The 27,836-nt window shown below is 46.7% G+C and overlaps 2 protein-coding genes across 9 annotated transcripts in view; both read left to right on the top strand.

The window, feature by feature from the left end:
• Positions 1–5,450, top strand: part of LOC146342041 (immunoglobulin superfamily member 1-like) — a 30,060-nt gene extending 24,610 nt beyond the window's left edge. For all 5 annotated transcript variants that reach the window (XM_084805539.1, XM_084805540.1, XM_084805543.1 and 2 more), the window contains 3 exons: positions 2,773–2,877; positions 3,724–3,776; positions 4,826–5,450. In XM_084805539.1, the coding sequence (XP_084661665.1) occupies positions 2,773–2,877; positions 3,724–3,776; positions 4,826–4,984 (317 nt within the window). In that variant the 3' untranslated portion in view covers positions 4,985–5,450. The remainder of the gene's footprint in view (positions 1–2,772; positions 2,878–3,723; positions 3,777–4,825) is intronic.
• A 12,266-nt stretch (positions 5,451–17,716) lies between these two features.
• Positions 17,717–27,836, top strand: part of LOC146342040 (immunoglobulin superfamily member 1-like) — a 34,400-nt gene continuing 24,280 nt past the window's right edge. For 2 of the 4 annotated variants that reach the window (XM_084805534.1, XM_084805533.1), the window contains exons 1-3: positions 17,717–17,911; positions 18,033–18,068; positions 26,417–26,716. In XM_084805534.1, coding sequence (XP_084661660.1) covers positions 17,881–17,911; positions 18,033–18,068; positions 26,417–26,716 — 367 coding nt within the window. In that variant the 5' untranslated portion in view covers positions 17,717–17,880. The remainder of the gene's footprint in view (positions 17,912–18,032; positions 18,069–26,416; positions 26,717–27,836) is intronic. The other 2 variants (XM_084805536.1, XM_084805535.1) reach the window with 2 other exon arrangements.

The raw sequence follows: 27,836 nt of genomic DNA, 5'->3' as shown, positions 1-27,836 counted from the left end.
CGTATTGCAGTGGTTCCAGTCCTTCCTCTCCAGTAGGTTCCAGGGGGTAGCACTGGGAGAGGAGGTTTTGGACCCATGGCCACTCACTTGTGGGGTGCCACAGGGTTCCATCCTCTCCCCGATGCTATTTAACATCTATGTGAAGCCACTGGGGGCTATCATCAGGAGGTTTGGGGTGCAGTGTCATCAATATGCGGATGACATGCAGCTCTACCTCTCGTTCAAATCCTTACCAAGGTTGGCCGTAGAATCCCTGTCCAAATGTCTGGAGACGGTGAGTGGCTGGATGGGGAGGAATAAGCTGAAGCTGAACCCTGACAAGACCGAGGTACTTTTGGTGGGAGACAAGAGGAGGCTGGGGGATGTTGACCTGGTGTTGAATGGGGCACAGCTACCCTTGAAAGACCAGGTCCACAGCCTGGGGGTCATTTTGGACTCCCAGCTGTCCATGGTCTCAGGCGTCAGCTGTGAGCCGGACAGCGCTGTACCAACTCCATCTGATACAGCAGCTGCGCCCCTTCCTTCCCGACCATCTGCTCCCATCGGTAGTACATGCCCTGGTCTCCTCTCGTTTAGACTACTGTAATGCGCTCTACGTGGGGTTACCCTTGAAGACGGTTTGAAAGCTGCAGCTGGTACAGAACACAGCAGCTCGCCTGATTAAAGGCAGCCGCCGGCGAGATCACATCACTCCAGTGCTGAAGGAGTTGCACTGTTTGCCAGTTGTTTTCTGGGCCAAATTCAAGGTGTTGTACGGTTCCGGCCCAGCCTAGCTCAAGGAGCACCTCCAGCAACACCAGACAGGCCGCTCAGCAGGATCAGCCTCGGATGGCCTTATCTCTGTCCCATCAGCCAGGACAGCTAGGCTGGTGAGGATGAGGAAGAGGGCCTTCTCTGTGGTGGCCCCACTCTGTGGAACTCCCTCCCTAGGGAACTCCGCCATGCCCCCTCTTTAATGAGCTTCTGCCACACATTAAAAACATGGTTGTTCAGGCAGGCATTTGGGGTGGGTTAGGGTATTTTTAGAAATATGTTTTTAATATAGTATTTTATTGTTTTAATGCCTAGAGTGGCTGGGTGACCAGCCAGATGGGCAATTAATAAATAGATATAGATAGATAGATAGATAGATAGATAGATAGATAGATAGATAGAGGGGGGGGCAGTGGGATTCACCTTCCATGTATTACAGAGAGCTGGGGATAGGAACTGAGTAGGATTTGTGTGTTGTTTGGTTTTAATTTTTGTGAACCGCCCAGAGAGCTTTGGCTATTGGGCGGTATAGAAATTAAATAAATAAATAAACTCAGCTCTGCCCACCTGGCTTCTTGGTTCAGCACCATCACAGACTGGAGGAGCAGGGAGGGGGAGCAGCTGTGGTCCATGGAAATTCCATTGCCCTCACCAGGAAGTCCTTCTGCTATAGAGCAGCATTTGAGAGTTTCCATCTGGTGTTGGGCCAGAGAGACAGAATAGGGATGCTGCTGGTGGACTGCCCACCACGCATCGCAAGGTGATGGTACCTAGTGCAGTGTTGGAGAATCGAAGCAGTTTGGCCCTTGGGGGCTTCAACATCCATGCTGGGGTTCCTTGCCAATAATGGCTCAGGAATTCATGGCTGGCATGACAACTATGGGACTACATCAACATGTCATTGGCCCAATGCATAATGCAGGGCCTGCCCTCAATTTGGTCTTTGTGCCAGGATGTGAGGGAGGTGGTCTGAAATCGCACATGGGGGGTTTCATCAACCTGTTTTCACTTCTTGGTGAGGTTTGGACTGACAGCCAACTCACCTGTCCGCAGGAGTGTGGGACACATTAAGATGGTCTGCCCCCAGAGACATATGGAATCTGAAAGATTCCAGAATGCTCTGGGGAAATTTCCACTTGACAGAGCTGGTGATTCCATTGAGGCCCTAGTTTCATTAAGGAATGAGGGGATGAGACAGGCCATCAACACAAGCACCTACAAGCACCTTCTGCATTGCTCTGGAGCCCTGGTAACTCCCTGGTTTTCAGCAGAGCTATGGGCAATGAGGTAAGCCGGATGATAGTTAGAGCACAGGTGGCAAAAACTTCTCTGGGTAGATGACTGAACGCAGGCTAGAGTGTGCAACCATGCCCACCATGTGGCAGTGAGGGCAGTGAAGGCGGGTTTCCTTACTGCCTCCATTGAACCCTCAAGTAGCCACCCAGATGAGTTGTTCCATGTGGTTCAGGGTCTTTCAACATCTACCCCAGCAAATGGAAAGTTGGAGCCCACAGACGCCTGCTGTGACATATTTGCAAGGCACTTCAGGGATGAAACTACTTGCCCAGCGGCTGACATGGATTCCACAGTTAATGCAAGTCCAGTGCTTCATCTGGTCCAGTTCTGTGGGATTGCTTTCAGCTTTTGACGTCTGAAGATGTGGACAAAGTGCTTGAGGCTGTGCATCCAGCTACTTGCATTCTTGACCCCCTGCCCTTCATGGCTAATTTGAACTAGCCGGGTGTTTGAATGTCACCCAGTCATTCATATTAGTATCAGTGGGAGAAAAGAGGTTCATGGTGCATGGTAGGATAGGTGGAAGGGTTTTGTTAAAATGTAGGGACTAATGAATGGATGGGGGAAGGGCTGTGAACGAACTGGGGGATGGTTATATGGACGGTAAAAGAATGGATCCATGGATCGATAGAAGGATCATTCCTGGTAGCCCCTGGACACTGTCTATGGGTGGGGATATAAGTATGAGCACCATTCTAACTCAAGATGTGTGTGGTTTTACAGACACATCCCCAACAATCATGTGGGCAGGCATTGCTGTGGGACTTCTGCTTCTGGTTTTCCTCCTGTTGTTACTTCCCTTTGTATTGTACAGAAAAAGGAGAAAGGGTAAGTGGGTCTCTACCTGGGATCCCTTATAATCGCTGAGATTACAGCATGCATAATTAACGCGGCAAATGCTCTCATGGGGGCCGTACCACTTCAAGTTTCATGTGGGAGAAATGTATTAGAACCCCCATGTAAAAACAATTGCTATGTCAGAGAGAGAATGCACTCTTCTTTCTTTTTAAAAAGTAAGTTTCTAGTCCTTATGGTAAAACTATAGGCTTGAAGGTCTGTGGGTAATGCCCAACGAAATTTCAGAAGCTGACAGGTAATAAGCAAATATGAATTAACTAATGTACAAAAGTAATACCTAATATATGTCATAAATATTTACAATAAGTTATAGCACACACCCTATGTGCTGGTGCAAATTGATGTAAACTACAGTAAGAAGCCAACAAATCAAATAGTCAATTTTTTTCCAGGACTGTAGATATATGCCATAAATCAACATGTGGTTTACCGCACCTCCAGCAGGCATCCATTTCCAATGTATAAATCATTTTCAATCTGTGTGTAGTGAAATGCCACTGATAAAAGATTTTGATATGTTTTCTTTTGCCCTGCATAGCTCCTTGCCTCTTTCTCCTCTAATAGAAGCAGAGTTGTGAAACACAAACACTTTATGAATGTTGCAGAAACACAGTGTAGAATTTGGATTAAGTCCTTGTTGGAAACTGTTTCTATCGCCAAATAATATAGCCTCACCAATACATAGGCAAGAGGTTTCCTCCATCAAGACAAGGGTCTGAGAATATGTGGGAGGGAACAATTCCCTCAATTGGGAACCACAATTCTACATTGAAACAGACTGGGAGAAGACTCTCACGGTGTACCTCTAATTTACAGGTTCTGCTGCCCCCAAAAGAACCCAACCGGTGAACATAGTAAGGAACTTTCCGGTGAGCAAAACCCCTTATGACTGTGAACTTTCTGCCAGCGCTCTAGGCTGACTCTTCAGCCTAGAAAAACATATCATGACAGCCTCCTCCTATCCATTTACTGGGGAGGGCTGGACACAGAGATAGAAAAAGTGCCTGAGCTGTGCCTTCTGGATTTCAAGTATTAAATTGAAAGCCATCACTGGTAACTATGCCAATGGATGCTGATTGGGATATAGCTGTAACCATACACTGCTACGGAGAATGCCTTGTGAGCCTAGGGTTTGCAGTTAAGAGTGGAAAGCAGTTCAAATAAAGAACTGTACCCCCCTCCCCCCAGATAGCAACTCATGCTAAAATACTGAAGGTATAATTGTGCTTGGCATCCCTTTTTATAGCAGTAGGCTACTTTTGCAGGGGGGCGGGGAATATAGAGAGTCAAGTGTCATCCTCCAGGTTGACAGTTGACAGCCCCAGATGTCCTTTCCCCTGTTCTGAAGCTGCTATTCCAAATTCTTATAGAGCGGGGGCAGGCAATGTGGCACCCACGAGCACCGATGCACCCTCAGACTCCTTTCAGGCTCCTGCCAAGGTGCCCTACCCCTCCCACTTTTTAAAAAAATCACACATTTTCTGACCGGCAATTGGGATTGCTGTGAAATAGGTTTCTATTGGTGCTGAAAACGATGGGTTCAAATGAGTTGTTCAGTGCGTTGGGGCTCAGACCCCACCTCTACTTTGTACTCAGTCTTTTGGGCAGGTTACCTGACCTTTAAAAAAAGATTGTGTTAGTTTTCCAAAACAAGATTATACAAAACAACAGAAAGAAAATAAATAAAAAGAAACACATTGGATCCAATATATAACCTGTCCTTTGTGATTAGCCACACCTCCCATTGCAGCCATTTTGTGGTGGTGCCCAGGACAGATTCTCAAATTGCGAGATGTGCCCATGGCCCAAAAAGTTTTCTTACCCCTTCTCTAGAGCATTCATATTTGTTTCCATTGTAGCTCTAGAAGAGGAAGTGGCAGGACTGCGCCTTAAATCTTTCTCTTTTTCCTCTCTGTAGCCCCTAGAACCTGATACTGGTGAAGACCCTGATGGGATCTCCTATGCTGTGTTGAGCCACGACTCACTGAAAACCAAACAGGCAGCCAATGCTGACAGAGTCCCTGAGTCTTGTATATATGCATTAGTGGCCCAAGGGAAAAGCAGGAAGAGCCATTAGACTGGAGCTCTTATGGTTGTGGGTATTTCTGGGACCTTGACTTACCCTTGAGTGTCATGGACACACAACTTAATGCTGAGTCCTATGACCTGGGCCCTAAGCCTTACCAAGCAGATGTCTTTGTAGAGTATCCTTAATTGCCAAAAGAACCTGTTGCTCCCTACTGAGAGCTGGATAGCTGCACTGCTTCTTCGGCTGGGGATCCTGGCCACAGTCACCTCCTTTCTGTGCTATGCTTCCTTCTGCTGCTGGCTGGCCTGCCTGAGGAAGTTGCCCCCTGGAACTGATACTGTGGAAACAATGGAAACAGTGTGCATATTCCATAACATCCTTCCTCCGTGGACCCATATCCCAAGACTCATTTTGTTTTATTTAAAGAGAAAAAGAAGGAATAGCCTGCAATCTAAATGGGACAGTAACATGAGTTGTATTCTCCCTGAATAAACATAATTGTCCCAAGTCATATAACCTATGTGTGAACCTTTCTTTGGTTTTGGTGTGACATTGAGGCCTAATAGATGTTGAGCTAGTGGGTTTGCCAGAAATGTGTTTGTTAGTTTGCTCCCTTATAACTGTACTTTGTAAGACGTTATGTCAGAGGTAAGCAAATGGTGGCCCTCCGAATGCTTTGGCCTACAGTTTCCATGATCCCTCACCATTGTTTGTGCTGGCTAGGGCTGATGAAAGCTGTAGGCCAAAATATCTGAAAGGCCACAAGATTCCCAATCCTGGGTTATGTACATAATCTGGATTTTTTTTCTTGATATATACCCCCTTTGTCATTGTGATCTTGGAGATGATCTCTCGGTTTCAGCATTTTCCACCAATATTTTCTGTTGCGTCTCATCGTATCCCTGTTACAAGACTCGGAGGGGGGACGATTTTACTTCCTGGTGGACCCCTTCTTTACAAGGGTTGCCCAGGAAAATAATTTCTGATAGGCTGCCACCAGTCAGGATGACTTTCATACTTTCCTTCCCAAAGCCTAGAAACACAGAATTTAACAAAACCCTTGTTAAAATCCCAAAACACACAAGTGATAGCTTTGTGACACTGTGATCTTTTGTGTGGGGAAGAGTTTAGTGAAGGCACATTTAAAAGGGCACATTTGGCTGTGCCCTTTTAAAACAGCACAGCCAAATGTCCAAATATGAAAATGCAGTTTATTTGGGGTCAAAGGAAAACAGGGAGAAAAACCAAAAGGAAGGTAACAATCACACACATACACAGAATTCCAAATCAATAAAGTCAGTCTAATTAATCTAGTAACATATTACCTACTTGAGTAGAGTCCTAGGTTCCAGAGCATACGCAGAGTTAATTGCAGAGAGGATAGTCTGAGAGAGAACATGTTGGCCTCCAGTTAGATGGTATATGGCATATGGAAAGCTCTAAAAGGATTAAGTTGATCCTTCATTTTCTAGGGATCTCAGTTCAGTAAAAGCCAGCCCCACAGCCAAGACTGATGGTTGTGCTGTCCAATAATGTGATAGCCTCCATCTGATGTCAGTGGTCTAGTCGCCAAATCAGAAACTTATCATGTGGCTGGACCCACTTTCATAATTGCTGTAAGCTTACATCTCAAAAGCTTGAGCTGGTTGGAACCAGTAAACCTATTTTTAAAGAAGGGATTGAGGTTTTGCTTGCATTTTGGTTGACAAAAACAGTAAGATACGGTGAGCTAACCCTGTTTGGGTTGACTTGCAGGATGCCAGGTGACTAGATGCTGTAGGGGGCACTGTGGAGCTATATCAGAATTAGGGGTTTGTTTTGTCACAATTCCTCCTAATCTTTTTGAGCCTGAGCCTCAGTCTCAGGAACTCCATTCCTTAAGTGTTGTGGTACAATATCTTCCCAAATCATTGAAAGTGTGCTTTCAGCAACCAGTTCCCGAGGCCCTTGTACACAAGTGAAACTGGAATCTTGTGGAATAAACTCTGTGACTTCAGTTCCAACCAAGAGGATGTTCCTCTTCCTTCTGACTCAGAAAAGTATGGTTTCCTAGAGGTCATCAGGCTAGCTCTGGACAGATCACTTTCAATATTATTATCTTCTGGGAACTCTCCATCTTCACTAACAAAGACCAAAGGACACGGTGTTCAGATATCAAGATTTAATATTCTCTTGGGTCCATCGCTTCCTTCTGGTCATAGGACATAAACTAGTTGCTCAATTTCCAACTGACAGATAGGACCAGATGGATCCCCTACCCGCCCCCTTCCCACCAATCACAGGTTGCCCTGAATTGGAGGATATTTCACCCTCAACCCCAATACAGGTGCAGGGGTTTGGGCAACTGAGCCATTCTAGGCAGGTTTGAGGTAAAAGGGAAACAGGGATAACTCCCTTTTTATTGTTTTTATGATCCCAAATAATTTAAAAGTGCAGTAGCCATAGTAAAGGTCACAGCCACCAACTTTAGTCCCAGAATACCTCTCTATTAATACTAGCAGTGTGATGCTAGCATCATTCCAGAAAGTCTCTCTTGCATTTTATATGTAATGTTCTCTTTGGCTTCACTAATTCTTTTTCAACTCTTAGGTTAATTATTGTCAGGGCTCCTTCACACAGGGCTTTATCCTGCTATTGGTCCTGTACATGATGCCATCTTCCTCCAGGGCACCTCCCACTCTTTGTGAGCTCTATTGCATTGTTTTTCATGACAACAAAAGCCCGGCATTTTCCCTCCTCCCACTATGGAGTCGCAGTAAATCCCCTATACTGTTTAGAGTCGCTTTATTGAAAATAATAAACAGTGCCACCTAGTGGCTTTGTAATGACACACACAGAACTTTTTGAGAAGTTTAGTTATTTTGAGAAGCCTCGTGGAAAGGGGCTGATCTAATCCCACAAAGATTCCTGAAGCAGAAGCCCTGGTAAATTGTGGGATTTTTAGCCTTCAGTCCTCCAAGTGGGGGGGGGGGGAGAAGTGGGATGATTTCACTTCAAATTAAGCCAGAAACGACTATGTCCATTTAAAAGAAATGGGATGGTTTTTGGTCCATCTGGGGGAAAATGTGGGATAGCATTCTACCCCACTCTACCCTACCTTGAGCTCTGATTATTGCATACTTTACTTAACTCTTTTTGCTTCTTTTTCTCCTCCCTTTTCCCTCCAAGTGTCCTCTCCTTTCGTCTCTTTCAATTTTTTTAGATTGTGGGCCTGCAAGCTGGGTCCTATTGATTTTACTTTTTTTTTTACAGTGCCTACTGCAGGGGTCCCCAACACAGCACCTGTGGACACCACTGCACCTGCAAGGCCAGGCTGAGGCACCCACCAAGCAATTTTCCCCCTCCGCAAATGAATGGAGCAATTCTTCCATTTACTTGTACGGGACAGGGGGGAGTCCTCCTTGCCAAGAAATGGCTATGTGGTGGCAAAGTGCATCCCGCACCAAGGAAGCTTGGGGCAAGAGGGTCCTTGGTGGGGGATGGGCCTCACCTCCCACTCCAGCTGATTTTCAGCAGTGGGGTTCACTCCCTATACAAGCCAATGAAACGATTCCTCCACTGGCTTGTATATGGAGCAAAAAAGCCCCCCCCCCCGCCGCTGAAAAATGGTTGGAGGGGGTGAAGTCCACCCCCACCAAGGACCCTTGGGGAAACAGGGTCCTTGGCGGGAGTGAGCCTCGATCCCCTTCTGGCCAATTTTCAGCTGTGGGGGGGCTTTTTCTCACCCCATGCAAAAAAATGGAGAAATTGGTCCATTCAGTTCCATGGCGACAGGGAGACATGCAAATGAATAGCAATAAATAAATGTTATGCTGGAAAATGCGTAAGTCTGGGTTTGCTCTTTGCTGATTCTTACAGCTATTAAGAAACAGATTTGGCTGTGGGAATTCCTTGGGTTAGTTTACTTCATCATGTTTTATCTTTACTCCCACTGGGAAAGTATATAAGAGCAGAGACTTCTCAGAGACATCTGGTGCTTCCAGATGAGGCTTCTCTTGTGAAATCGCCCTGCCTCATTCACAGAGTTTTACAGGAGGTCCAGACAGTCATCCCCTTGTAATCCTCCCATGTTTTCTCACCGCTTCTTCTCTCTTGTTTCTTACCACAGAAAACCTGTTAATGAAGAAAAGTCATAGTAGCTGCACAATCCTTTCTGAGTGGTAGAGTTAGTAGCCCTCAGTCTGGAAGTATCCTCTGTCATGACTTCCTTGGCCCTCCAGGACTGTGTTTCCACCAGCGATTTACTCCAGCCTGGCTGTGCAGTGAGGTCTCTGTGTTTCCATGACGTTGTTGCCATTCAGCACCAGCCCCGCATTTTATCACTGAAAAACCACTTCTTCTGAGACTGCTTATCATCCAACTTTTCCAGCTTACCGCAGCTCCATTACTAACCTGTTTCCACAATCACACTGGGTCCGGTATCATAGTCCTGCCCATGGGGCATATAGTCCAGCCTTTGTGGGTGTGTCACTCTGACCTCAGTGACCCAATGCATTCCCTCCCTGTTTTCTGGAAGTTTCATCACCGTTTTGGAGCAGGACACCGAGGGACCAACTTTTAAAATATAATTGAAAATAAGCACTAGAACACAGCCCATGACTCCAGTCAAACGGTGTTTTCTCCCATTGTGCTGAATGAGGCTTGCCCTCTCAATGACCACAGAAATAACAGAGAAGCCCCCTCAATTGACACGGCACATATCAAAGCCCTCAATTCCTTAAATGCAATTAAATTAAGCGCGAACTCAAGGCTTCGGTCCATTGCCTTAGGACGTAACTCCTTCACAGCTTCCAAATAGAGATCCTGTGCATTAAAATGCGGGGTGGTTTCAGTCTCTTTCCCACAACAAACCCAATAGCGTCCTCAGAAGTAACTCCCATTGCGGTGGATGAGGCTGAGATTCCCCCTCAACTGAAATGGCACACATTAAAGCCCAATTCCTTAAATGCATTTACACAACCAAGCAAGGCTCCGATGCCAGCTTCGTTATAGCTACCCTGCAGGTTACAATGGGGGCTGGATTCCATCTTTGTCTTTCCTACTCTCTTTCCCACAACGAACCCATTAGTGTCTCCTCAGAAGTAACTCACATTGTGCTAAATGAGGCTTGCCTTTGAACCTACATTAGGACTTACAGAGATTCCCCCTCAATTGAAATGGCACACTTTTAAGCCCTATTCCTTAAATGTGATTAAACATGATCTCGAGGCTTTGGTCCATTGCCTTAGGATGTAACCCCCTCACAGCTTCCAAATAGAGATCCTGTGCATTACAATGCAGGCTGGTCTTGGTCTCTTTCCTCCAACAAACCCATTACTGTCTCATCAGAAGCAACTCCCATTGTGGTCAATGAGGTCCTCTGGGTTACAATGGGGGCTAGTTTCGCTCTTTGTGTTCTCTCCCCCACCCTTCCCAGCACAAGCATACTGTATGTGTGTCTACTTGGAAGTAACTCCCATTGTGCTCAATGAGGCTTGTTCCTGAAATGCAGGTGTATCTGGACTTTTAGGGGAAATGAGAAAGGGGAGGAGTGGGGGGCAGGAGCCTCTCTTCACAGCAAAGCTGATTCCTTTTTAAGAATCCGATACTCCTCCATTAGCTTCTCCTTCCGTTGTCCTAGAAACATGGCTGAGGAGGCAGGAACACTGATGAAGTAATCAGACCCAACCCAGATTCCACCCAGACTCCACCCAGCCATCAAGAAAAAAATTCGATTAGAGCTCAGTGGAAACAGCACAGAGCCCCAGGCTACAGCGATGATAAGCCAGGACTTTAAGCACTGTGGAAACTGGAAAAGGAGAAGATGAGATTGGGGAAACATTGCAACAAAGTTGCAAACAAAGTGAGGCCAATAGCGTGGAAACACACCCCTGATTAGTAGTGCTAGGAGCCCTCCATCTAGAAGTAGCTTAATCATTTATTTATTTCATTTCATTTCTATACTGCCCAATAGCCGAAGTTCTCTGGGCGGTTCAAAAAAATAAAACCACAAAGTGCAACATAAAACAATATAAAATATGAAGGCTTATTTATAAGAAGAAATTACTCCTTATTGAATATGACATGTTTTAATCAGCCAGATGTTGGCTTCAGCCTTGTTTGAAGACCGTGCAAAGTTTCAGACATAGCTGCTGAAAGCCATTTGGGGTATGAGCAATAACTAGCAGGATGACCACATGCAAAAGAAAGGTAGGGCTCTTGAATTGCTACTAGTTACGTAAGTGAGGGAATTTCAGAAGTTGCAGCCATTTTCTAAACTCCGCATGACAAACATCTGCCTACCAAAATTACCTCTTTTACCCATCTTGTATAGCAACAGGGGCCAGATCTTCTTGAAACAGTATTGGGTGGTCACCCTAGAGTTGTGGTGTGTTGCAGCTCAAGGGAGATCAAAGAGGAGGCAGCCAGCATGGTTTCAGTTTCTCTTGAAGAGTCCTTTGAAAGGGCTCTCCTTATATGAAGAGCTTCTTTTTTATGAGCTAAAATGTCTCGGGGGGGGGGGGGTACAAAGGAAGGAAGGAAGGAAGGAACAGCAGACACTCAGCCATCCAGCAATGATGCAGTAATATGCAATTGGTTAAGAAACAAAGTGAGAACCTACTTACCATCTCAAGTGGGGGCAGCTATCTCTGTAGACAAAATAAGGGCAGAGGGCTCAGGCATTCACTTAAGTCAGTACAGTTTACCAGGAGCCAGGCTCCAAAAATGTGAAGTAAAAAAATGTGCTTTTGAGCACATGCAGAGTGCTTATCTCTTACCATAAAATGGCCTTTCCCAACCTGGGTCCCTCCAGATGGCCCACAACTCTTTTCATCCCTGAATATTGGGCATGCTAGCTGGGGTTGATGGGAGTTGTAGTGCACAACATCTGGAGGGATAGGGTTGGGGAAGGCTCCTGTCCAATAACCACAGCTAGCCTTAAAATGTCTCGGATGAGAAGGGCTGGATCTACACTTACCGCCTTTTTTTGCTTTCAATGAGGTTTCACCGCCCGCCTTTCACACTGCGCAGTACCCGCCTCGAATTGGAACCGGAATTTCCCACTTCCGTGCTCCTGCTTTCAATACCCTAATATCCCAGTATTTCCCCTTAATGTGCTCTGAGTTTCCACCTTCGTTACTGTATCCGGTCGTAGTCCCCTCCCCCGCCTGTCCATATGCGGCGGTATTTGTATTTCCCTCCTGTCCAATCACAGCTCTCGACGAGCCCATGTCTTCTTCTGCCTACTATCACATAGCTTCCTCAGCAGCCCCCATTTCCTCAGCAATAAGCAAAGGGCTGGATGTGTGCATGCTTGTCTGATCTCGGAAGCTAAGCAAGGTTGGCCTTGGTCAGTAGTTGGATGGGCAACCACCTGGGAATCACGCTTCCTGCACTGAGCAGGGGGTTATTCTATCACTTCAAATGAGATTAAGTTTTACCCCCTCCTATCCCCCCGCTTCAGATGCTTGTTTTTTTAATTCAGGCGTTATCCTCGCAGAATCGGGGCTTCTCCGCGATTTTTTTTTTTCTAATTCAGGCAGGATCTTCGAAGATTTGAAGTTGTGAAGCTTTGGAAGCTTCAAAGATCCTGCCTGAATTAGAAAAAAAAACATCGTGGAGAAGCCCCGATTCTGCGAGGATAATGCCTGAATTTTAAAAAAAAAATCCGGAGCGGGGATAGGAGGGGGTAAAACTTAGTCTCATTTGAAGGGATACAACAACCCGCTGCTCAATGCACGAAGCCTGATTCCCAGGCGGTCGCCCATCCAACTACTGAGCGGGGCCGACCCCACTTAGTATCCGAGATCAGATAAGTGCGCACAGGAAAACAGCACAGCACTTGAGCGTGAACCGAGCTTGTGCATTCGATGAAGCACTGCAACGGGGAAAATGGGTGAGTATGAATAATCACATTTTAATGTGAGAGCGTTTAACCCGGCGGGACACCGAATTCATTGCGATGGCGGGCACAATGTAGATTGGCCCAAGGAGGAGCTTCCATGCTGAAGCCCCACGCCTGCTGTGAATGGGGCAGGGAGATAAAGGAAGAGGAACTAGAATTAAGGACAGACCCAGGTGTCTCTAACTCTTAACCACACTGTTCAACCAGCTGCCTCCAATGTCATAACCAAGATGCAATTGTGTCATTTCTGGGGAAATCATGGGTTCCGTCCATTTCTGCTCCATTTCCTGAAAACAGAAGTAGAAAGAAAATACAAACGACAGCCTTCTGAAGAGTTCCTCTTTCTGCAAAATTAGGAAACAAGGGTCTATGCCCAACGAAAGAGAGCACACATACCCCCTCCTGCCTTGCAGGAACTCCAGCTCCTAGCTGACCTCCATGAGAAGGCCTCCCATCACCAAGAAAGGATACATCAGTACAGGGCCAGCCTTTACATTAGGCAGAGTGAGGCAGCCCACCTCCAGTGGCAGACTTTGGGGCGCTACTAGGGAACTTTTCAAACACTACAAGTTGAGTTAATACGTGTAGAAAGGAGTGAGACTGTGGCAATCCCACTCCTACCTTCAACCTACATGAGCTTAGTAGACTATACAGTCCCTATGCACATACACACGGTAGGCTCGTAGGTTCTGAATCCTGAAAAAAGCTGTATGTATGCAATTTGTACGTGCTTAGGGTCTGTTTACACCATCTACTGAATGTATACACATCAGGCGCCTGCGGTACATCAAGCCTCAACGTTGATGTGTTTTAGGCATTTATTAAAATCTTATCTGTTCTCTTTGGCTTTCCCCCCGCCATGAGCTATCTTTGTACCAACCTCATACTAGGGGGGGCGGGGATCTTTGTTTTGTTTGTTTTGATTTTCTTATAAACCACTTCAGGATTTATTTCAAATGATAAGTGACATATTAATATTCAATAATAATAATAATAATAGAAATAGGAGCAGGGCCTACCTTTGTGATCCTGGTCTCTCCCTCCAACCCCTCCCTTACATTCACTTACCCTACATCTGTTGCCTGAAAAGGCTTGGGCTGGATGTGCCTGATCTTGTCTGATCTCAGAAGCTAAGCAGGGTCAGCCCTGGTTAGTACTTGGATGGCAGACCGCCTGGTAACCAGGCTTCCTGCATTGAGCAGGGGGTTGGACTCCATGGTCTTGCAGGCCCCTTCCAACCCTATGATTCTATGAATCCTGTGAATCAATTATTGAGTGTACAATTATACTTTATAATTATAATGTGTTATTCTCCCTCTGCCTCTCTCAGGGCTTCACTCATGCAGGCTCTCGCAGGGTGGCCATGTCCTACCGGAATGCTTCTAGAGGACAATCCTCTATGGGAAGCTGTCCTCTGTTTAATGTGCTCTCCAGTTCTCAAGTCTGGTTTAAAGTCAAAGAACCATAAGGAGGGGAGAGCAGGAGCCTTGAAGCTGCCCATTAAGTGTTAGCATCTGGACAGCAGGCTGAGCAGCCACACAGGTCACCTAGTCAGTCCTCCTCACTATGGCGAGATGTCTTGTACTTCTATTTAAATAACAGTTATTATTTCTCAATTTGCGCCTATACATATAAATGTACATATGCAGATTTTTTGCAAATTGGTGTCCTCTTTTGTTGAGTTTTCCCGTAAAGCATTTCCCCTTTTTTGATGATGCAGAAGTGGCCACCCTCCTCAGCAGTTTGTTTTCCTCTTTCTTTTTCTCTCTGCCTGGGCACCCATCCAGCAGGCCCTCCCCCAGCTTGCTTTCTCTCCCAAGGCTTGAGAATTCAGACCTCTCCGGGCCACTTTCTCCAAGGAATCCTTTGACTCGAGAGTCCTAGATCTCTGCCTCTCTGGCACACAAGAAAACATTCCCCAGCAGAGTTCTTGTTCTCTCTGAGTCAAGGCCCAGTTGACAGCTATTCCCTCAAGTTGCTGCTTAGCTACTTCATGTGTAGGCAAGGCTGGATTAAACTCTGTGTAGGCCCTAGGCACTCTCATAATCGTAAATCCCCAAGATAGATCTATAGATAAATATTTACATTGTACAGGTCTCATAATCATAGATCTATAGACAGGTGATGTGTGTGTTATCTTGGCTTGGTGAGGTACAGTCCTGGGAAGATTCCAGCCTCCAAAATATCCACAGAGAACCCCAAAACTACAGTCCAGAGTCCCCAGATACTTCCCCACAGTCATATCTTTTCATTTAAACACACTGGGACATTTCTGGTCTCCTGACCTGTGCTGTTGCCACCAATTGCTCTTACATAGCAGAGCTAATCAGAAACGTTGCTTCAGTGGCCCAGAGAGGTCCTATCCCTGATCTCCAGGAAGGGTCAGGGGGGTGGGGTTGCCAGGTGATTTTCCATTTTTCCCCCCTACCAATATTCAAAAAGTTTGGAATACTGACCCATTAGGACAGGACATATGGCTACACCCACTCTTAACAAAATTTGGTAACGCTAAGCTCTGAAAGCCTTCTCACATTCTGTGAGAGAGGATATACATGATTCTTCACCTTTGTAGACAAGCAGGAAGACAAGATACATGGAGCTAGCAGCTTTGAGAGGGAGAGAAATACGTCTCAGGCAGCTGTCTGTGTATGAATATGAGATGTCAACATTGCTTTTAGAATTTATCTTGCCATTTTTGAAACAGGTTGTGAAGGGGAGCACTTCTTTTCAAAGCTGAAACTTACACAGAACGGTCTTAGGTCAACCATAGTACAGAAACGACTATCTTCACTTGCACTACTCTCATCTGAGAATGAGCTTTTGCAAAAAGAAAAAAAGATGACATTTGAAGACTGTAACCTGTGATTTGGCTAACAAAAAGTGCCTCAAAGTTCATATTTACGTTTACTTAAGACACATTATAGCTGTATGTTGTTTGTTGCATAAAGATTAAATAAACTGCTAAATCAAACAATAATTTGCTTTAATTGAATTGCTTTTTCTTTCTTTTTTTGTAGGCCCCAAAGTTTTTCGTAGGCCCTTGGGAGCTTCGTAGGCTCTAAGCACTGTACCTATTGTGCCTAATGGATAATACAGAAAGGGCTGGCTTATTCAGAAAAGGAAGAGAGTTAAATCACAGGCCTGCTTCTCTGCACCTTCCTCAACCACTCCATTTTAATATAAATAATCTCATAGCTGAGGAAGCAGCCGATGATATCATACCCTCTAAACTGGGAGCCCCTTGTTTCCATAGCACTATCAGTTCTTACAGAAGTCCCCTGGTTTAAAGAGAACCTCCAGAGGTTTCTGGGAAAATTCACCCACAGATTGGATTTTAGAGGAAATGATGACATTTCCACCATCAGGAATTCTGACCATTAAGCACAGGTCTGAAATGCAAGCCTGCTGAGATGGGAATGGGTAAGGTTTGTGTTTTTTACACAGAGCTGGGTCCCCCTACCCCCCCCCACCTCCCCCAATTCACTCATTCTTGGAATATATGCTATTTAGGAGCCACATTCCCCAGCTGAAGCTGCAATGGGCCACACAAGTCTGGTTCATCTTCGCTTCCAGTTCATAGAGGACGGCATACAACCTTTTCTTAACTTGGAAAAAAACCCTATGTCGTTCCTGAGCTTTAGGGCTCAATCCTATCCAGATAGTCACCAGCCTCCGAATCAGAGGCTGCTGGCTATCCAGTGCAGGGCAGCTGCAGCACGGACGGGATCCTCTCCTCCATCCTCTGGCTGCCCTGCATTTTTGCCTAGACAGGCAATTTCACCCATCTAAGCGCAGCTTCAGGGAAGGGGAGGGGCCTGGAGACCTGATAGGAAGCTGCGTAAAGCAGCTTCCATGGTCCCCTCCCTGGCCCCGGGACCACCCCCTTGTCCCCCTCTCTGTGCTCCGTTTCCACGCACAGAGATATAGCCAGTGCAGAGTGAACCATGCCAGCTACCAGGGGGGCGGGGAGTGTGGTTTCTGGGAACTGAGGCTGGAGCCCTGGCTCCGACCTTGGTTCCCAGAAACTGAACAATCCTACGGCCTTCTAGACAGGGTCTAGTGCCCATATGGTTGCTCCCTTAATACATTAGCCCCTTCTATGGGCATTGTCCCTTCAGTCCTCCAGATCCACCACTTTCACCCATCCAAAAGTCTCATGCTCCCTCAAAGAACCTTGTCCTCTCTCCCTCACATGCTTGGAACTCACTCCCAGAACACCTGAGTGATGCTACCTAACTTACTTCCTTAAAATCCTTCCTCAAAACCTACCTTTTCCTTGAAGCTTTCAGCACAACCCCCTAATTCCCATGCCCTACCACAGCGTTAGGCAACTCAGCTCCCCCCAGGTGTTTTGGGCTACAACTCCCATCATCCTTGGCCATTGGCAATGCCAGACCTGATGGTAGTTATATAGTCTAAAACATCTGGAGGGCACCAGATTGGGGAAGGAAGAATTATATTATTGGACCAATAAAAGCCAATGGGTGGCAGTTGGAACATAGCTACCTCTTAGGCTTCAACAAAACTTCAAAGTTTTGTTGTGGGGGTGATGGAAATAAGGTAGTCTATGAAGCACGTAGGAGGACAGCCAATGTATCCTCACAGCAACACTGGATCAAAAGCAGAAAGCTGGAACAAAGCAAAATGTGGCATCAGCAGCTCCCTAATACGCTACTGAGGACTTTATTTTTCCAAACATTATAACAAGTTTCCCTTAAAGAGCAGATGGGAATTTGAGGGTCCAGGCTCTGTGCTCTTTCAGCTTGCCTGTTCAACCACTGAGGCCCTCATGTCCTCAAAGTCACGGGACGCGGATTCACGTCTCCTGTTTTTTGCAAACCGCAGCTGAAAAGGGATGTGGGATTTCATTTCCCTCAACGAACAGCGTTGATTACAGTCAACTGTGCTGTCAAACGTCTGAGGAACTGTACATCGTGGGGAAGAACTGTGCCGGCGCGTCGAGCGGGAAGAGTTGCATTTCAGAAGCTGCACCTCCCAACCGGAATCTTTGAGCAGCGCCTGGAGCAAATAGGACCCTGCTGGCTACAGACCCTTCACCATGAGGTTCTCTTTCAGAATCCTCTTTCTTGGTTGGTATCGCTGCCTGAAGGGTAGAGGGTCCACCGGGTGTACAATGGCAGGGATCAGAGAATGAGTATCGGTTCCTGTTGCTCAGATATCATGCAGCTAACAGAATCATATCCTTTCTAGGATTGTGGCTAACCTGGCAGTGGCAGGTGTCTAGAGGTAAGTAGCAGTAGACCACGAATATTAATCTTTGGGGGTGATGGGTGGGGGGCAGAATGGGAGGCAATTGCCATGGCTTCGCCCAGGCAGACCTGCTTTTCTTACCTCTGCGTGATGAAAAGTGGCACCTACCAGACTTCTCCAGCCCTGCTCAAGTATTACAGGTGCAACAGCCCTGACCTTTTGTACCTCTGGATAGCCCATATGAAACTCGGGGGGGGGGGGGCTTCACAACAACAGAATGAGAAGTGCGTTGGGAATATTGTCTGGATTTTTATGGAATTGGCTTTGGTCCATCAGGGACACACGAAGCAAGATAAGCCAAGTGTAGTGTACCTTTAAAATCTGGTTTTCAGAGCTTGAAAGGAACATACTTCGAGGTGGGGTGGGGGGAGTAGAACTGAATGTCATCAAACTGGCATGAGCTGCTCAACCAATGAGAGCAGCTTGTTTCCCGCCCCTGTCCAGGCTTCCTAATGCTACCGCATTATGAATGGAGAGCAACTAATTTTCCCCATGTGTGAAGATTTCCCTGAAGAAACCAAAATCCCCAGTTCTCCAGTGCAGCATCTGAAGGCTCCTGAGAACTCCCCTCACCCCAATTTCGCCACATCCCAGCAATCTGCTGTGGAGTTATTGCTCCCACCCCATTTTTCCCCATGTGTGCACTTTTGCCTATTGCTTCAAATAAAACTCTTCCAGCCCCCTCTTTCTTCCTTTCTCCTTCTCCCTGAGAATGAGAAGCTCCCGTAAACCTGAAAGATCTTACTGTGATAAAGTGGAGAAGGGACTTTACATAACAGAGAAACTAGAAAACATCAAAGAAGCACAACATCGCAATAGCGCTTTAAGAGAGCTTCGGAGAAGCAAAAGAGTGCTTTAGGGCGAGTTACTAAAGTTAGCCTTTAACCCTTTCACTGCAGGGAAGCGAGATTTATTTCTTACTTCTGAGTAAACATGCACAGAAATATGGGGGGGATATGTTAAAGATTAAAAGCAGGCTACCTAAGATGATTGAGGGTCACTGCTGAGCTCCTGGGGATTGTCTCAATGGGAAAAACTACTTCTGTTGGGGAAACAAGGGGGAATGGGGCATCCTCCCCCACCCCGATCATGTCACTGTCAAGTCACAGAGGCATGCCCAGGGTTTAATGCAGGAGGGGGGACATGGTACACTGCAGTAAAAACGCCAGGGAGCTGCTTTCAGTAAAAGGTGTTTCAGAAAATGCGGCATTTCAAGAGGGAAGCAGCTGGTTGGCAGCGGATTGGCGACCACGTCATCTGTTGCGAAGGAACTCAAACTGCTCTAATTTTGCACTAAATCGCTCTTGAAGACAGCCCCTCAGCAGTCCCAGCATAAAACTGCAGTAACCTTAGGTCACGCACTGGCTTCTGGTTTCATTACTCTTCAATCGCTTAAATCACAGGACTGCCACTTCTCTTAGAGATGGCCGTGCCAAGCAGGGAGATCATACTCCCAAACTCGGTGCCAACAAGCATGGGGTGTTTGGTGCCATGGTTGCTGGTTTTGTAGGATTTCAGTTCGCTGTGCAGCTCATGCTAATCCTGCTGTCTGGACTTGCAGCCGTCAGTGCAGGAGTTGCCACACACTCTGAGTGGCCTGCTGGTGTCAGGTAGGCTGAATCCCACCAATTCAGAGGTGAGCAACCTGGTGCCCTCCAGATGCTTTGGACTCCAACTCCCACAAGCCCCAGCCAGCATGGTCAATGGTCAGGGCTTGTGGGAGTCCAAAACATCTGAAGGGCACCAGGTTGCCTCCCCCCGCAACTGATTCAAAGCATCAGTCGCTCACCAGAGGCCCCATCTGAAAGAACTCTTAGCCCAGGGAAGTCACTCTTTATGTGCTTAATTAATTCATGTCCTGCCTTTCCATCAAAAATGGCACTCAGCGCAGCTGATGAGAATGAAATACAGGTTAAAAACAAAGTCTTAAATAAAGCACAACATAAAAACAGATCCATAGAAACACAATTGAGGGAACAGTCCTATGGGGATCGGCGGCCACCTCCAAACTCAGAGGCGACCACCTATCCAATGCAAGGCAGGCAGAGCGTGGAGGGGATCTTCTCCACGCTCCAGCCACCCTACATTTGTGGCTAGACAGCCAATTTCGGCTGTCTAGCCGGAGTGGCTCGGAGCAGGGGAGGTCAGACAGCACGTAGGAAGTGTCATACCAGCACTTCCGCACTCCTTGCCCCTCCCCGCCCCCGGGAATGCCCCCTTTTGCCATGCTCCGCACTGCACTTCTGAGCGTGGAGCCCGAGGACGAACCTCGCCACCTATGATGAGGCAGCGGAGGAGGGGGCGGGGAGGTGGTTTTCCAGGAACCGACTTCAGAGCATGGGCTCTGAGGTTGGTTCCCCAAAATCGAACAATCCTATGGCCGTCTAGCCACTGTCTAGTGGCCATAGGATGGCGCCTTAAAACACACAACAATAAAAGAAATAGACAAAACCCAACCAATTAAACCCTCTTTGGAAACATACCAGCTTACACACCAAAGGCCTGCCTGAATAAAAACATATTTGCCTGTCAGCAGAGAGACAACAAAGAGGCTGCCTCCCTCAACAGAGAGTCTCAGAGGCTAGACATGGCCGCTGACAAGGCCCTCTCTCACATCCCCACTTCCATGCCTCCGATGACAGCAGGACTGAGAGAAGGACCTCCTCTGAAGATCTTAAAACCCATGCAGGCTTATATGGGACACTGCAGTCTTCCAGGTAGCCTGGTCCCAAGTCATATACTACACGCACAGAAGCATGTGCGCGCGCACACACAACGACACAAGCAACTTGTCAGATGCAGTGATGGAATTTTCTTTTATGCCTCATAAATTCCTGCACTGAGCAGGGGGTTGGACTCGATGGTCTTGTAGGCCCCTTCCAACCCTACTATTCTATGATTAAAAAGAGGACAAAAGAAGGCACAGATTTGCATAAAATTTGCATAGGTTAATTTATGTGTGCATAAATGTAGAAATAATTATTATAATTTAAATAAAAATAAAGCTAATCTCACCACGGTGTGGAAGACTGGCCTGTGTGCCTACCGGCTCTCCAGGTGCTAACCACTGAAAGGCAACTTCAAGGTCCCTGGCCCACCCTTCGTAGGGGCCTTTGTCTTGAAAGTGGAATTGGACAGGACATCTCTTCTAACAGAGGACGCCTTCCAACAGAGAATAGTCATCTGGCAGCCCTTCAGTTAACTGGACTGTCCTCTATAAAAGAGGACACGTGGTCATCTGTGCTGAGTCTGGGATCCTGATTTACTTCAGTCCCAGCCAAGCCAGATTCGAGGGCTGCCAAAACGAAATGAAATCACAGATGCATCCGATTAACAGCTTTCTGATTGCACACAGGTGATCAATGGATGCAGAAATAAAAGCAGAGGTAGCTCACACATCCCTTCAGCTGACCAAAGCAGGCCTTCATCACAGCTGGCTGTGTGCCCAGATCCCCACAGCACACAGGGGCATCACCACACAGACCACCAAATGTCTCCAAGCTCACTGTGCATGTTTCCCCTTGGAGTGAGACCGAATTGGTTTGCTCTTGGTATGATCTTATATACCTCCCTCCCACCTTCCAAAAGGTGGTCAAAGCATCTAGGCTGGGAGAGGATCCCACCTCCTAGAAGGTGCATGAAGGATCCAGGGAGATAAATCATTCCTTCCTAGGAGGGAGAGGCCTCAGTATTCCAGCATAAGAGGGAAAGTTTCTCAGCTCTTCGGTAATCCAAAGCACAACACCCTTATCTTGGAAGGGTAAGATAACTAGGCAAAGGCTAGACAGCTGCAGGACTGTTGACATATAAAGCTGTATCAGTTATCTTGGCTAACTAAAAGCTGCCCCATTACAAGAGAGGTCTACTTTGGCCAACTGAAATCTGCCCACTATATTAGACTATACAGGTCTCTAAGCATTCAGCACGCTGTATAGGGTGCAGTTATGGGAGCTCACTAGACTCCTCCCGATTCTTGTCAAACCCACTGCATCACCCTAGCAGACATCTGAATAAAGACACAAGGGCGGCTTCCAGGCAGAGGCCTCCTAACATTACCAACCAGTCAAAAGGCCTTGTGCAGCTATTCCATCTTTTCCTCCTCAGCAGAGTTTTTCTGCTAGGAAAACAGGCAGAAGATGTAGGGAGAAAACATGGGAGGCTTATAAATGGAAGACATCATTTGGATGCCACATAAATTTCTGTGAATGAGGCAAGGCGATTGCAAGATAAAGCCTTATTCTGTTCCTTCTAGTTTGATCCTCTGTAATGCACATCCATCAGCAATTTACTCTTCTTCTCCCATCTCTTAGCTTATGCAGGATAGTGAGCAGCTGAGCTACATAAATACAGAATCTTTAGAGATCCCCTCTCCTTCGCTGTTCACAATGGGGAGAGGGAGGAGAACATTTAATACGGCTTTGCCTCTGACCTGGATCATGCAGGAGTGAGTGGGCAGAACCTTTTAGCTCTTGCTAGAATTTATATTGTAAGATTTATTACATTTCTATACCACTCAATAGTCAAAGCTCTCAGGGGGGGGGGGTCACAACAATTAAAGCCATACAATATAAGATGATCAAATATAAAAGTTTAAAACTATAGTATAAAAAATAAAAATAATCACCAAACAGAACCTAGCAGTAATGTAAAGATTTAAAATACAGTACCAGATCTAAAACAGAAACTGAAAAACTTAAAATAATCCCAGTCTTCACCTGGCACCAAAAATGGCACAATGAAGGCACTAAGCAAGACTCTCTGGGAAGCTTATTCCGCAACCCAGGTGCCACAGGAGAAAAGGCCCTTTTTTTAGTAGCCACCCATCTCAGTTCCTTTAGTGGGGGGCTCCCGAAGAAGGACCACTGAAGGTGATCTTGGGGTCTGGGCATATTAAACACTGGATGCTGACCGGGGATTTAATTAAATTAGGAATGAAGTGGTTCATATGTTCTCCTTAGGTAAAAGTCCTAAACAAAACCATAGACGAATCATCATCATCAATTACATTCTATACCGCCCCATAACAAAAGCTCTCTGGGCGGTTTACAAAGGTTAAAACATTAAAAGTACAATATGCAAAATTATATAAAAAACACACAGACAGTATACACAAAGACAACATATATCTAAAAACAACTTGGAGCAATCAGCCAAATCATAAAACAAATCCAGGATCAATTAAAGCTCATCACATTCTGCCAAATGCTTGGGAAAAGAGAAAAATCTTGACCTGGAGCTGAAAAGATAACAACATTGCCACCAGGCGGGCCTCATTGGGGAGATAATTCCACAACTGGGGGGCCCTCTCCCTTGTTGCTGTCTTCCGAGCCTCCCTTGGAGTAGGCACCCAGAGGAGGACCTTAGTCGTTGAGCGTAGTGTACGGGTATGTTTGAACCGGGAGAGGCGCTTCATCAGGTATTGCAGTCCCAAGCTATGTAAGGCTTTATAGGTTAAAACCAGCACCTTGAATCAGGATCAGGAACATATAGGCAGCCAATGCAAGCAGGCCAGAGTAGGTCTTATATGCTGACCTTCTGGCCCTTGTTATCAATCTGGCTGTTGCATTTTGCACGAGCTGCAGCTTCTGAACCGTCTTCAAAGGCAGCCCCACATAGAGCACATTGCAGTAACCTAACTGGGAGGTTACCAGAGCATAGACAACTGAAGCCAGGTTATCCCTGTCCAAATAGGGGTGCAGCTGGGCCACCAACTGAAGTGGGCCACCTGAGCCTCAAGTGACAAGGATGGTTCTAGGAGAACCCCCAAGCTACAAACCACTCCTTCAGGGGGAGTGCAACCCCATCCAGAACAGGTTGAACACCCTCCATCTGGTCAGAAGAATCACCCACCAACAGCATCTCAGTCTTGTCTGGACTGAGTTTCAGTTTATTAGCCCTCATTGAGTCCATTGTCGCAGCCAGGAATTGATTTAGCACATCCACAGCCTCACCTGATGAAGATGAAAAGGAGAAGTAGAGCTGTATGTCATCGTCATACTGATGACAACATACTCCAAATCTCCGGATGTCTGCACTCAGTGGTTTCATGTAGATGTTGAACAGCACGGGGGACAAAACGGACCCCTATGGAATCCATACTGGAGAGTCCACAGGGCCGAGCAATGTTCCCCAAGCACCACCTTCCGGAGCCAACCATCCAAGTAGGAGTGAAACCACTGCAGTGCAGTGCCTCCCACTCCCAACTCAGACCGTTGTCCCAGAAGGATACCATGGTCGATGGTATCGAAAGCCACTGAAAGATCAAGGAAAATCAACAAGGTCACACTCCCACTGTCTTTCTCCCGACATAGGTCATCACACAGGGCGACGTAGGCTGTTTCTGTGCCAAAACCAGGCCTGAACCCCAGCTGCAATAGATCCAGATAATCAGTTTCATCCAAGAGCGTCTGGAACTGGCTAGCAATCACCTGATCAAGGACTTTGCCCAGAAATGGAACATTTGCCATCGGCCTGTAATTATTAAGATTTTCTGGGTCCAGGGAGGCTTTCTTCAGGAGTGTTCTCTCTACTGCCTCTTTCAGCAGCCCAGGACCACTTCCTCTTGCAGAGAGGCATTAATCACCTCCCTGACCCAGCTGGCTGTTCCGTCCCTGCTAGTTTTTATTAGCCAAGAGTGGCAATGATCCAATATGGAAGTGGTTGCACAAACCTGTCCAAGCACCTTGTCCATGTCCTCAAGCTGTACCAACTGAAACTCATCCAGGAGAACAGGACAAGGCTGTGCTCTGGGTAACTCACCAGATTCACCTGCTATAACACTGGAGTCTAAGTCCCGGTGGATGCAAGAGATCTTATCCTGGAAGTGCCTAGCAAATGTATTACAGTGGGCCTCAGACGGATCGACAGTGTCCTTGGGGCAAGCATGTAATAGCCCCCAGACAACTCTGAAAAGCTCCGCTGGGCGGCAGATAGATGATTCAATAGAGGCAGCAAGATATTGGTTTTTTGCCACCCTCACTGCCCCTGAATATACTTTATGGTAGGCACACACCAGCGTTTGATTGTACCCACTCAGAGTTCTCCATCTGCACTCAAGCCATCTCCTATTTTGTTTCACTGCTCTCAGCTCTGGGGTATATCATGGAGCATTACAAGCTCTACTAAGGAGGGGGCACTCAGGAGTAATTGTGTCAACCGCCCAGGTCGTTTCTGCATTCCACAGATCAACCAGGGTTTTGACAGGAAAGCCAGCCCTATCAGCAGGGAAACTCCCCAGAGCCCTCTAGAAACCATCCAGATCCATTAGCCATCTTAATAGGTCCCCCACCATTGCATTGGGGAAAAGCTGCTGTAAGTCTAAACCTCAGCAGGCGATGATCTGACCATGACAAACCTCAGCAGGCGATGATCTGACCATGACCATGGGCTTGATGCAAAGCCCCCCACCTTCAGATCACTATCTCCATGTCCAGTTGAGAAAACCAGGTCCAGAGTATGCCCCGCTACATGTGTTGCACCGATGACATGTTGGGACAATCCTATGGTTGTCATGGAGACCATGAATTCCTGAGCCGCCCCAGGCAAGGTGCCCTCAGCATGAATGTTGACATCCCCCAAAGCCAACAGCCTAGGGATTTCAACAGCACACCTGAGACCACTTCTGTCACCTCAGCTAGAGCATCTGTTGAGCAGTGGGGTGGGTGGAGCACCAACAGAATCCCTAACCTGTCCCTTTCACCCAGCGCAAGGTGCAAACACCCCACACCAGTAGTCACATGGACAAGGAGCCTGCAGAGGGAGATGGGATTTCTACAGACCACAGCAAGCCCCCTTCCCCAGCCCCCAGGTCTACCCTGATGCTGAACCAAGGACCCTGGTGGCCACAGCTGGGAGGGACAAAACTCCTCCCTGCTCACCCACCCAGGCCTCAGTTATGCATGCCAGATCGGCCGCCTCATCCACTGTAAATCATGGATAAGGGTGATCTTATTCTGAACCAATCTGGCATTTAAAAGCAGCATCTGGAGACCTGAGGGCAGGCTGATAGGGCACCCACCATGCCTGTGAATGGGGGGAGGGCCAGAACAAGGCCCAGCCCTTAACTGACTGGGTTGTGTTCCCTGGCCAGTCCTCCTCCCAACGCCGTATCTCCCTTGACCCGTAACCACACTAATTGGGGGCCCCTCAGGTACCCCAACCTGGTTCCATATCCTCTCTGATCCTGTGGATATTTACCATTTACCTGAGCCATACCGGGTCCCCTGTGTTCCTCCAATTCAAGCAAATTGCTCCCATTTTACAGAGTCAGATTGATGTAGCCAGTCCACTTTCCAAAGCCCACTCTTGTTCTCTTTCTCTTCCAGGACAAGGTTATCCCAAGCCTTCTATTTCAGTGATCCCCAGAGAGGTGGCCCTGGGGGGAAATGCCACCATCCTCTGTAAGTATGACTCAGATGGATATGCAAAGGATTTCATTCTGTACAAGCAGGTGGATTTGGTTCTGCACATGTTACAAACAGCACAAGCATGGACTGAGGCTGTATTTCAGATTGCTAATGCCAGTCAGTCGGATGGGGGAAGGTACTCGTGTAGCTACTGCTACTCAGGATACTACAGTGGAGTTTGCTCAAAGAAGAGTAACACAGTTGACATCACAATAACAGGTGAGGACCTGGCTCAATCTGCATAATTTTTTTCACAAATTTCACTTAAATGTATTTTGCAGTTTCAGTATCTATGAATTAAATGGGAAAGTTGCCCTGAGTTAAATATACATTTGATTTCAATGAGGTTCTTCCCCCACTTTATATCACACTTGAATATCATTAGCTACATTCACGGGTGATATGTTCTAGATTTTTAAAAAAATTACTTGCGGCCGGTTTCAGCAACATATGTAGTTTCTGTTGGGAATATTGAAACCTCGTCTGCAAGTTACAGGAAGGGGGCAGTTTGGCATTTACCTAGTTAGTACATGGGAATTTGGGGGCATAGGTAGCCTTAGGAACTCTATAGACCACGGTGGTTTCCTATTTCCTCCTTACTACTACTCCCTCCTCTCTCTCTGCTTTCCTCTGTTGTTGAGAGTACATGGTGTGCTCTCTCCTGGCTGCATACAAAGAAATGGACTGAACAAACTGCTTTTGAAACTGTAAGCTATGCCTGCATATTGTAAATGGAAGAAACTGTGAGTAAACCATTTTTCTTTCTTAACTAAAGAAAGAATGTGGTATCTTTATTTTTAGGCCTTTGTGTATTGTAGGACTGGTAAACAAGTGTTCCATTTTGCCTTGTTTTTCTCTCTGCTAACTGCCTTGCTAACAAGAAGGGGACATACTAAAACAAATGACAGTACTTGCCCATAGGGAAACCATGAATGCCCATAGGGAAAGTATGAATGCTCATAGGGAAACATAGGCTTCTACCTGCCCATAGGGAAACCCTGAATGCCCATGTTGCACAAATTATGCTTAAGTTCGTTCCCTCTAGGAGGGGTATGCCAATATCCCCTCAGAGACACACAGAACTCTGAGATTCAGTCCAATGCAGTTTTATTTGGTAGGAGACAAACAGCGCTGTTCGGGTGGATTCTCACGGCTAACGCCACAAAGGAGAACCATACCCTAGATGTTTTTGGTACAGCTTATATACATTCAGTATAATGACCTCATTAGCTATGCAGGGTGGGCCACATAATATTCATGAACTTCACTAAGCATGCGTAGTTGACGTGTCTCTACGGCTGACCTGTCCTTGCAAGCTGGGCAGGAAGCGATCTAGCTG

Source organism: Heloderma suspectum, chromosome 6 (genome assembly GCF_057233095.1).
Source record: "Heloderma suspectum isolate Gila_16-S chromosome 6, 16-S_ref, whole genome shotgun sequence".
NCBI lineage: Eukaryota > Metazoa > Chordata > Lepidosauria > Squamata > Helodermatidae > Heloderma > Heloderma suspectum.
The sequence above is the reverse complement of the archived record's forward strand: the minus strand, read 5'-3'. Positions and strand labels throughout refer to the sequence as shown.